Below are 11,475 nucleotides of genomic sequence, written 5' to 3'. Positions count from 1 at the left end.
AGAAATAAGATAATGAAATTAACGGAATGCTCTCAGCATTTATTATATGTTTTTAAAATACTTTTGTTTCAATTTCCCTTAAACCCAGCCTCAGGCCATTCAGGTTTGTTGACAGTATCCATTAAAAGGCTGATAAAAAAAATATTTACAAGAAAACATTTTAGACACACTTAGAGGATTTTGCATCTAAGCTCATCATTTACAAACATATAAAAAGAGAAATATAAAAAAGGGCAAAATAAAATCCATTGAAAAAAAAATGTTGCATCAGAGTGGGTGGTGAATGGGTTGGTCAGTCTGATTCAGATACTGTATAAATGAAAGAACAGTAAGGAGGATCAGATCAAACTCTTAACAGGAGGAGACTTTACTCATGGCCTACGAGACAGAAGATCATGAGACTCAATACTGCTTTCCTGCCATTAACTCATCATGCATCAAGACAAAACGCTCCACATATGAATACATTATTATGTATGTGTTTTTTTCATTGCTGTCAGTATGGACTGTGTTTCTGAATCTACTGGTGATCATCTCCATCTCTCACTTCAAGAAGCTTCACACTCCAACCAACATGCTCATTCTCTCTCTGGCTGTGGCCGACCTGCTCATAGGACTTATTGTCATGCCATTGGAGGCGATTAGGTTGATTGAAATGTGTTGGTACTTTGGAGACACTATCTGTAGACTGTTTTTAATATTCTTGGAATTGTTCCTCTCTACATCTTTGAGTAATTTAGTATTAATAGCTGTTGACCGTTATGTGGCTGTGTGTCTCCCTCTGCTGTACCCACAGAAAATAACAATGACTAGAACAATAATTATTATCTGTGTTTCCTGGTTCTGCTCTTCAGTTTATGCCATTTCAATTGTTATAACAACCTCACAAAGAAAATACACATGTTATGGAGAATGTACAATTATGACTACCTTTGCACTAATAATCATTGACCTGTTCCTGTCTTTCCTTCTTCCTTGTATCGTCATTATAACTTTATATTTGAGAATCTTTTATGTGGCACATCAACAGGTTAAAGTTATAAACTCTCTGATGAGGAGTGGAAAACATCTAACAGAAGGTTCAGTCAGGAGGAAATCTGAGAGCAAAGCCGCTCTGACATTAGGAATCATTGTGACGGTTTATCTGTTTTGCTGGATTCCCTATTATAGCTTAACTTTAACACCAATCACAAGAATGATTTCTGTTATAGCCTATTTCATGTTATGGATGTTGTATATTAATTCAGGTCTAAATCCTCTCATTTATGCTATATTTTACCCCTGGTTTAGAACATCAGTTAAACACATCCTAAATCTATCTAAAATATTTAAAACAGCATAACTGCTATTGGACTTGTTCATTATAATAAAGTTCTGGATTTACTAAAAACAGTTAATGATGGGGTTCAACACAAAATATTATGCTCACATTTGGAATAGTGCTTTGCCATAATAACTAATAAAAGTATAGTTCAGTTCATGCAAATCTGAACCCTATTATTGATAACGTTGCATCTTCTTCGTTAATGCACATACAAAAAACGTACATACAAATAAAAGAAATATTAAATGTTATTTTAAGAGCCATCTTTTCTTTATGTGCTAGGTATTATTGCATTTGGTTTGTGCCTCCATAACGCTCCATAATGTTTAGTGACATTCGGATGTATGTCACATCCATAGTGCTGGGATTGCTTGGTTCAAACTAAAGGAACACACATACTGAAAATAATGTATAATATATATTGCACTGTAAGTCGCTATTAATACAAACGTCTGTCAACTGTAAATGTTTATGGAAACTGCAGGCCAAATATATAATTATAGACTACATGTGTTAAGGTGTATTCTAATAAAAAACAACTTACGATGTTTAGCCTTACCACTCAGGCACAATGATATCATTCTGTAAAATGTTTTATTTAGTTTGATTAGTAAACGCTAATTAATTATTTTAATGAATTATTTTGATGTGCATAAATGACTGTTGGCTAACTGAACATTTCTTACATGACCGTGCAAGACATGACACTGATCTGCATAAAGAGCGACTATTGCATCTTTGGATGCAACATATAGGTGTACCCTCAAGACCCTGCACACATTTTGAATAGCAAAGCATAACAAATATAAATGGCCTTCAGAGTTTACTGTAATTGATTTCTCGAATGGTATATTTCTATCTTGATCAAGTCAGTAACAAAGAGCTCAAATGCGTCTAGGACGAATCAGCCAATGTTTCTTTCTTTCTAGGAGGCCCATTTTAATCACAGAGATCAAAATCCTGCTTTATTACCCTATCAGATACATAAAGTTTAGATGTATAAAATTAGCCATTTTTTTTCTACAATAACCTGGTTACTCTCTCCGCTGACATCCAATTTATACAAACGAAGCCCCCTCTGTAAGTTTCAGAGGTTATTACCCAGGCCGCTGGTTCACATCCACAGGGCCCCCATCTGTTAAATTTACCACAGCCAGTTTCCTCCTCAGCATTATTGGAGCTGTATCTGTTAGTCGTCACAACATTTCTTTGGGGAAATGAATGGTCCACCAACAACATCATAATGCACTGCGATAACGAAGCTGCCATACACTGCATTAATAAAGGCCGTTCTCATTCCCCCACATTAATGCCTCTCCCACGATGCCTGATTTGGATTTCTGCCTGTGACCAATTCATTATAACAGCAAAACACGTTCCTGGCTCAGAAAATCTAATAGCTGACTCCCTCTCTCGTTTTGCCTTCCAGAAATTCAGGCAGCTAGCACCAGAAACAGATCCACACCCACCTCCGGTACCTCACTGTTCTTCTTCTTGTTCTTCTTCCTTTATTTCTTTACGCCATTCCAGCATCTATGGCTATATTCATGGCGAGAACAAGTTAATCCATACACAAGTTTTATTCAGATAAATTGATCCATACACAGGTTGGGGGAGGGACAATTTGGCATTTCTAATATTCCTAACTTGCATGTTTTTGGCATGTGGGCGGAAACCGGAGTCCCTGGAGTAAACCCACTCCAAGCCGTATTCCCCAGAACCCTTCAAACCTACCTAACCACTTGAAAGTGTTTCAAGACCTTCAACTCTTCTTACAACCTGATTTTACCACACACCATCACCTCATTCATATCCTACCTCAACCACCACAAAAACCTCCAAGCCAGCTCCATCAAAGGATACCTAAACAGAATCCAATTTTTCCACAAACTTATCTTTGTCTCACCTTAGTAATAGTTAGAAACCAAACATCCATGCTCATTTTAGGTATCCAAAGAACTCACCCCACTTGCCCTGAAGCAAGACAGCTAATAATCCTAGAATTACTCACCAAATGCATCTCCACCCTTCGTTGAGGTTACCACTCCACTAACACCACCCACATACTCGACGCAAGGTTCATTCTGTCATTTTTTGGGTTCCTCAGATGTTTAGAACTCTTCATTAATTTCAACTTCAATCCAAATAACCGCAGTTTCAGAACTATCACTTCTGGACAACAAAGCAGGATGGATGCAGGATGGCTCACCCAAAACTCTGCTCCGTGATGGGGTTGCTGACCTGTTTACCAGGGGCTCACAACACACGCTGAATAGTGCACTTTCCACAATAATGTGCAGTTTAATGTCCTGTGTACTCACAGTCGATGATAACACTCTTTCCTTGTTTCCTTCTCCTTGTAGTTGGCCAAATCCTCTTCGCACCATACGTGTTCCACTGCTGGAGATCGCCCTTGACGATACTTCTGGTGAGTAGTTCTTCAAACTGTTACTCAAACACATCGATGATGCATATATGCTGTCTCATTCAAAACATCAATGAAAGTCATATACTCAGCCCATAATTTCCTGTCCCTGTCTCCTTCTTCTCCTGACCTCCGCTCTTCACACCGAATCAGTTTGTAAGCACTCGTCTTTTTCCGTGGTGCTCCTTTAACATAATCACTTCCACTCCTTTCTTTCGCCTCCTTCGGCCCCGCACTCTTTCCGCTCGCTTCTTAGCGACCCGGAACCAATCTTCACCAATTTTAGGTTCCGCCCTATAAAGTCACTCTGTGACCAAGGGTACAGTTTCTACCGGAGCAGCAGGAGTCTCTCACAACCGCTACACTTGTAATTTATTCTGAGTTGTGTTTTTAGAGAATTTTATACTACGGAACAAGTTCACGGACTAGACAGCGATGAATCAAAGCAAACGTGCAAGGACGGAAAGAAAAGATTTTGACTTCTTTCAATGCTTTTTTTAAGTGTTATGTTAAATTGTTAGTCATTTCCTGCATTAGCAGTTTTGAAATGTTGATGATTATTTTAGCATTGAAAGTGTTATAAATTGACAATAAAGTATTTTGATATATTGAACCTTTACAGTTTTTTTATTTCATTTTTCATATTGCACCTCCTTCATGTTTTGTGATTGTTATAGATGAATGAACTGTTGAATATGTATGCTGAAAACTGATATTTACCAAACCGAAATAATTTTGCTTTTATTAGTTTTCAATTTAAAACAAATATATTATTTAAGTAAATTACAATTAAGCATAAAAAGTATAATTATTACATATTAAGGGACCAGTCTAGTAACCATTAAAAACCCATACTGGGCCCTGGTAAATAATGTGGGCTTCATTAGGTGGGGCCAATATGGGCCCCATGTGTGTTGCCCACCTGGGCCCCATATAAGCCCCACTCAGTTTCTATATCAAATTCATGTGGGCAACCCAGGTGGGGGCATAGTGGAACCCATGGACAAACCCTATAGGGCCCACACAGAAAGCCCATATGGGGCCCACATGGGCCCCACCTTGCAATGTTGGCTTAGGCCTTGTTTAGACTGTCAGTGAAATGTGACCCAATTCCGATATTTTACTTTTATGTGACACAGATCGGATGTGTTCTATGGCAGTGTAAACACGAAAAGAATGCATACATTCGGATATTTTGAGATCCGTTTCAGGCCTCATTCATATGTGGAAATAAATCAGATATAAATCAGATATGTGCCTATGCGACTGCAGTGTAAACGGGCAGATCGGATTTTCTGAGGCATTACGTTCTGTACATCATTAAAACTGCGACAATTAAGTACTTCCCTGCGGTTGGAAAAAAGGTAATGACACCAGCACGGCACATGATTATTAAACAGAATTATGCTGCACTCGGTGAAAATAATTTCCTGACTTACAACATTCAAGTAAATGTGAAAGTCGTGAAGCTTACGATACATAGGATTCAAGTTGCATTTCTTTCCTAACTTTTTATATTGCTGTAGTTTTATATAGATGAAAAAAGCAAACCAATAATTTCTTTAAAAAAAATCTAAGGATCTCTAGAGATCTATTTATGTAATAAGGCAGGTAAAATGTTTTTCGTCTATTCGTTTTTGTTAAACCTTCTCCTTTGTATAAAGCGAGTCATTTCAGTAATTTATTGTTGTTCTGTTATAATAAAATTATAATAAAGAAATACTAAGCATTCGTAGTAATGGAAAATTATGTCTTTCATTTATTTGTGTTAGAACGCAGATACCATCCGTCAAATTTGTTTTATTAATGAACAAGCTGTTTAGCGAGTTTGTCATTGTACTGTTTTATTGATTTTGAGTTTTTCGTTAATAATAATAATAAACAAACATTTAAAAAATATATTTTTATTCAAGAAATGGAAATATTTAATAATAACTTCAAAACAAAAGTAATCTAGTAATGAACGTCTTTGCCAAATATATTTTCGTTTAAAATATGCGGTGTGTTTAATAAGTTCAGAGGGTGAAAAAATCTCCACCTGCACATCCCTAATAATACAAATACAATACATATTTGTAATAACGTAAGTCTCAGTGTTATTTTTACATTCTTACTTAAAATAACAATTTGGAAAATGAGATCAGAGAAGCGCTGGAATGCCGCAATTACACTTGCTTTGAAGGCAGTTTATTTTACCAGAGAAAGCTAATATGGTAACATTGCTTCAGAAGAATTGCTGAAACCTATATGTTTACTGATGTTTTTATTAGTACTCCAGCTGTTTTATCGGCCTTTGAGATGGGACGCGCAGTCAAGTTCATGCAGAAAGCGAGATGAATTCCAAATGGCGTTTTAGCGCCCTTGAAGGGCACTTCAGGAAGGGGATGTCACACAGTCGAGTCGATCCAAATAAAGAGAAACTGACGTGTGTATTTCAATGCTCTATACGCCAAGTGTATTTGAATTGGCCACACTATGAGACAATTGTGCAACTTTCTCTAGAGTTTATACATCAAGTGTTCTGATCTTCGAAGAGAATAGGGATGACTATTTTTTCTACTGAAATACGCACTTTATCTTTTTGTGAGTGGTAGCTGCGTAGGCTTTAACCAATCATTGAACAGATTATTAACAACCAATCATAGAACATTTTACTGACCTTAAAGTGTTTGAAAGATTAAAGCCGTTTCTCAATATGTGTTCTTGTCTGTACTTGTGTTCTTGTGGACTTGTGAAACGTCATCAGTCGCGGCCCAAGTACTGTTCCAATTCTAAGTTCGCATCAAGCCCAAGTTCACATAAAATCCCCGGATGTGTTCTTGATCCGCCCATTTTATCGAGGATGCATCAGAGGAGACTTGTGTGGACTTATGACAGCGAGGTTTCCCAGAATGCATTTTGCGTCAGGAGTTCGTTCTTCCGAGTCTGAACTTGCAAGTTCGAACTACGAAGGACACAAGTCCGAGTTCGGCGTACTTGGTTTTGAGAAACGGCTTAGAGTTCGGCGTACTTAGGTTTTGAGAAACGGAGTTGTGATGACGACACAGCTTTACGTGATTGGTCGCGCCTCACTGATGACAACGATCATGTGCGTTTCAAGTTTAATCCAACCTTTAGTTCCACTAATAAACATTATAAATTCATGTTTTAAAACAGGAAAAAACACTTTAATATGTTATATTGTGTCGTGTAATAAAATAAAAATGACAGTAACAAACTCTATTGGTATTTTAATAATATCGGCTTGTTTCCCGTTATTTTCTGGTATACAGTATAAGCAGCAATTAAAATATTCGATATAAAATGTTTCTGGTTGCAACTTTTTATTAAAAGGTTTGTTTTTATCAAATTCAGCATCTAATTCACTTCATTTGCGTTTAAAAGCAAGGAAACACGGCGCACACGTCCAGGGTTCCCGCGGGGTCTTAAAAAGCCTTAAAAGCATTGAATTTATGAATTTGGAAATAATACCTTAAAAAGACTTAAAAAAGTCTTAAATTTTGATGTCTGGGTCTTAAAAATTGTGCTGTATGTAACTTCTCCATATTGTATTTTTCCTTAAAAGTTTCTTTGTCAACCACATATTGATTAAATCAGGGATGCAAACACATCGCTTTTAAGCGCCTGCGCCTTTTTATTATTAATGGCATTTTGGTTGCGAGCACATCGTGTCTCTCCCGATGAGTCTGCTGTACGTTCACATGCTCTCTGTTTCTCGATGAATTGGGTGCGACATGAAGCGAGTTCAGCGTAACATGTTTCTGAACTTGAGCAGAGTTGTATTCATAGAGGTTTTCACGGAGGACCGGGTCCGATTAACATTAAGTGTAAACCCCGAGTCGATAGGAAAACGGCCGTGATCAGAGTCAGTCAGCGCTAATGTTCACGTGCAGTTTCAAACTGCGTGCCTCCGTTTCTATTGCGATAACAACTGGCTTGGTTTGAAAGTCACGACCACGCGCTGCACTTTCTTTCTCCGTCCCTTTGTTTAATAATATTCTTATTAATGAACCATCTTTTTATATCTAAAAAGTTTGCTCAAAGATCACAAAGATGGTAGCAAAAAAGCAATGTGAATGTTAATTAAGCCCATTGCACGAGCAAAGCTCAAGCTGACTCTAGATATAAAAAACGCAAAGCTCTAATATAAAGTCACCAGTCACTGGGACAGCAAGTAGACTTTTGAATCTAAAATAATAAGTGGATAAAGCTCTTTTAATCTGCAAGAGAGGAATTAAAAGAGGCACTTTTACTGCTTCTGCTCTATCTAAAAAAGGAAAGAAAACTACATAAACCATAACACACCGATTACATTTATAATCTCTAGACCTGCACTTTCTATCATTAATATACTATACATATTATTGTATTCAAAAGAGTTTGATAAAAGGGGTCATCTACACAAGTATTGCTTCATATGTCAGTGCAAAAACAGTAAAGTGTTTTGTGATGCTTTGACAAACATTGTCAGCTTTGTTCATTTATGGTTGGATTTATGAAATATAATGTGAAATTAATATAAATGAATGCAGCCAGATGGAAGGCCCTGGATACGTTGCAGGAGGTGGCCAGGAAGAAGAGGAAGAAGGAGTAAAGCAAGAAGAAGTGCTAGATAGTTCAATAAGAGTTTTGGTTTAACATAAAAAATGAAATTGAATATTCCAAATTAATGTCGGCGTCTTTTGATTTTCGAATTTCATTTTTCTCTATATACCTAGGTTGGTAGGGATGGCAGGGGTCTGTGGAAATGTAGCCTAAGTATCTGGATATTTGCCTGGGTGTGAGGGCTTAGATTACCTTTCTCTTTTTTGAACATACATGTGTTTGCATCTCTGTTTGTTTAATAAAGTAGTATAAATAAAGAGTGGCGGATCCAATAATTGAGAACGCAAAACAGTCCCGGGTCACAGTACAAAATACTGCGAACACGTGATACCTTCAGTAAATGAAGATCACCACAATCATAGACTGCAACACAACACAGCAACAGGCAAAGGAGAAGTGGGAAAAATCAAAGAAAATCTCAGAAATCCCTTAACAACTTTACATTGTTTGGCAAACTTTCTATGGCCTACTGAAAAAAAATTTTCACACTTGCTTGGCTTATAATCTTTTTACCCATTTCACATCGGAAAAATAAATGAACACAAGTTTAAGTATTTTAGTTTTTCTTTGCTGGTAGGGACGTGAAATGGGTATTAATTTTTTATATAAATGGTCTTAAAAAGGTCTTAAAAAGACTTGAATTTAACTTGAAGAAACCTGTAGGAACCCTGACGTCACTACGGCAAGCAGCAGGTGTCCGGCTTGACGGCTCCGTCTTCAGTTCCTCCCTCGACTGCAAGCGGCAAACCTCGCCGATCGGTCTGAGCAGCGCCGGATGATCTCGAACACACCTAATGTTTTGGAATTGCGTTTAATTCACACATTAAAAATCTCATACATATATAATTAAGAAATCAAGAACACAGGGTTTTGTGATGCGGCCTTAAGCAAATCATTAAAAAATACACAGACACATTTTTGTTGTGTTTTATTTATCCATCTTGATATGTGGCGCAAGAACACTTTTACACATGCGCAATGTTTCAGATGTATGTCAAGTGTAAACGCATGAATCGGATATGGGTCACAATTGAAAGAACGTGTAAACGCACAGTAAAACAAATCGGATATAGGCATCAAATCAGAATTGGGTATCAAGATTTGCAGTGTAAATGAGGCCTTAGAGACACTGAGCTCATCATTTACAAACATATAAAAAGGAAAATGTTAAAAAAGGCAAAATAATATCCATTGAAAAACAATGTTGCATCAGAGTGGGTGGTGAATGGGTAGGTCAGTCTGATTCAGATACTATATAAATGAAAGAACAGTAAAGAGGATCAGATCAAACTCTAAACAGGAGGAGACTTTACTCATGGGCTATGAGACAGAATATCATGAGACTCAATACTGCTTTCCTGCCATTAACTCATCATGCATCAAGACAAAACGCTCAACATATGAATACAATATTATGTATGTGTTTTTTTCATTGCTGTCAGTATGGACTGTATTTCTGAATCTACTGGTGATCATCTCCATCTCTCACTTCAAGAAGCTTCAAACTCCAACCAACATACTCATTCTCTCTCTGGCTGTGTCCGACCTGCTCATAGGACTTATTGTCATGCCATTGGAGGCGATTAGGTTGATTGAAATGTGTTGATACTTAGGAGACATTATCTGTAAACTATTTTTAATAATCTTGGGATTGCTCGTCAATACATCTTTGAGTAATTTAGTTTTAATAGCTGTTGACCGTTATATGGCTGTTTGTCACCCTCTGCTATACCCACAGAAAATATCAACGACTAGAACAATAATTATGATCTGTGTTTCCTGGTTCTGCTCTTCAGTTTATTCCATTTCAATTGTTATAAATACCTCACAAAGAAAATACACATGTAATGGAGAATGTACGTATATGATTCTTTTTGCCTTCACAATTATTGACCTGTTTGTGTCTTTCTTGCTTCCTTGTACGGTCATTATAACTTTATATCTGAGAATCTTTTATGTGGCACATCAGCAGGTTAAAGTTATCAACTCTCTGATGAGGAGTGGAAAACATCTAACAGAAGGTTCAGTGAGGAGGAAATCTGAGAGCAAAGCTGCTCTGACATTAGGAATCATTGTGACGGTTTATCTGTTTTGCTGGATTCCCTATTATAGTTTAACTTTAACACCAGTCACAAGAATGACTTCTGTTATAGCCTATTTTATATTATGGATGTTGTATATTAATTCAGCTCTGAATCCTCTCATCTATGCTATATTTACCCCTGGTTTAGAACGTCAGTTAAACACATCCTAAATCTATCCAAAATATTTAAAACAGCATGACTATTGGACTATAAAAATAATTAAGGTTATGGGTTTACTAGCATTGTTTAAAATGGTCAACAAAATATTATGCTCACATTTGGGAGAGTGCTTTGCCATATAACTAATAAATCTATAGTTCAGTTCATGCAAATGCCAACCTTATTATAAAATGTTTTTTATCCACAGTTTTTAACCATACTGAGATCCATAACGATGCTTCTTTTTTATTTATGCAAATACAAAAACTAAAATAAATATTAAATGTTCTTTTAAGAGCCATCCTTTCTTTTATGTGCTGGGTATTATTGCATTCAGTTTGTGCCTCCATAACACTCCACAATGTTTCCCTCATCTAAAATAGAAAACATTTGTATAGACTGATATTTTTCTGATATCTATCATCAGGGGTTTAGGAAATAAACAAAAAGATGGTTCAATATTTTGTTATTGAAGGCATTCTCTGTGAATTTATATTTTAAGTTCTAACTAAAAATGTCATATCCATAATGCTGGGATTGCTCGGTTCAAACTATGATGATACCGTTATATAAAATGTTTTATTTAGCTTTATAAGTAAAAGTTAATTCATTATTTTAATGAAATATTTTTATGTGCATAAATGACACTGACCTGCATAAAGAGTGACTATTGCTTCTTTGGATGCAACATATAGGTGTTAACAAGACCCTTACGTTTTGAATAGCAAAGCATAACAAATATAAATGGCCTTCAGAGTTAACTGTAATTTATTTCTCAAATGGTATATTTCTATCTTGATCATTTCAGTGACAAAGAGGTCAAATGAGCAAAGATATTGTTACTGCATCTAGAACAAATCAGCCAAAGTTTTTTTTTT

General features: G+C 36.4%; 1 protein-coding gene across 1 annotated transcript; it reads left to right on the top strand.

Annotated features, from left to right (window-relative positions):
* Positions 1 to 373: 373 nt before the first annotated feature.
* LOC135745109 (trace amine-associated receptor 13c-like) lies at positions 374 to 1,342 on the top strand. Its single transcript, XM_065263493.2, has one exon. It carries the CDS (start codon positions 374 to 376, stop codon positions 1,340 to 1,342), a length of 969 nt encoding a protein of 322 aa, XP_065119565.2.
* Positions 1,343 to 11,475: the final 10,133 nt, after the last annotated feature.

Source organism: Paramisgurnus dabryanus, chromosome 10 (genome assembly GCF_030506205.2).
Source record: "Paramisgurnus dabryanus chromosome 10, PD_genome_1.1, whole genome shotgun sequence".
Classification (NCBI taxonomy): Eukaryota; Metazoa; Chordata; class Actinopteri; order Cypriniformes; family Cobitidae; genus Paramisgurnus; species Paramisgurnus dabryanus.
The sequence above is the reverse complement of the archived record's forward strand: the minus strand, read 5'-3'. Positions and strand labels throughout refer to the sequence as shown.

Bases quoted from the DNA above. Each gene is read 5' to 3' on its own strand.
- LOC135745109 (XM_065263493.2), top strand. From the start codon at position 374: ATGGCCTACGAGACAGAAGATCATGAGACTCAATACTGCTTTCCTGCC.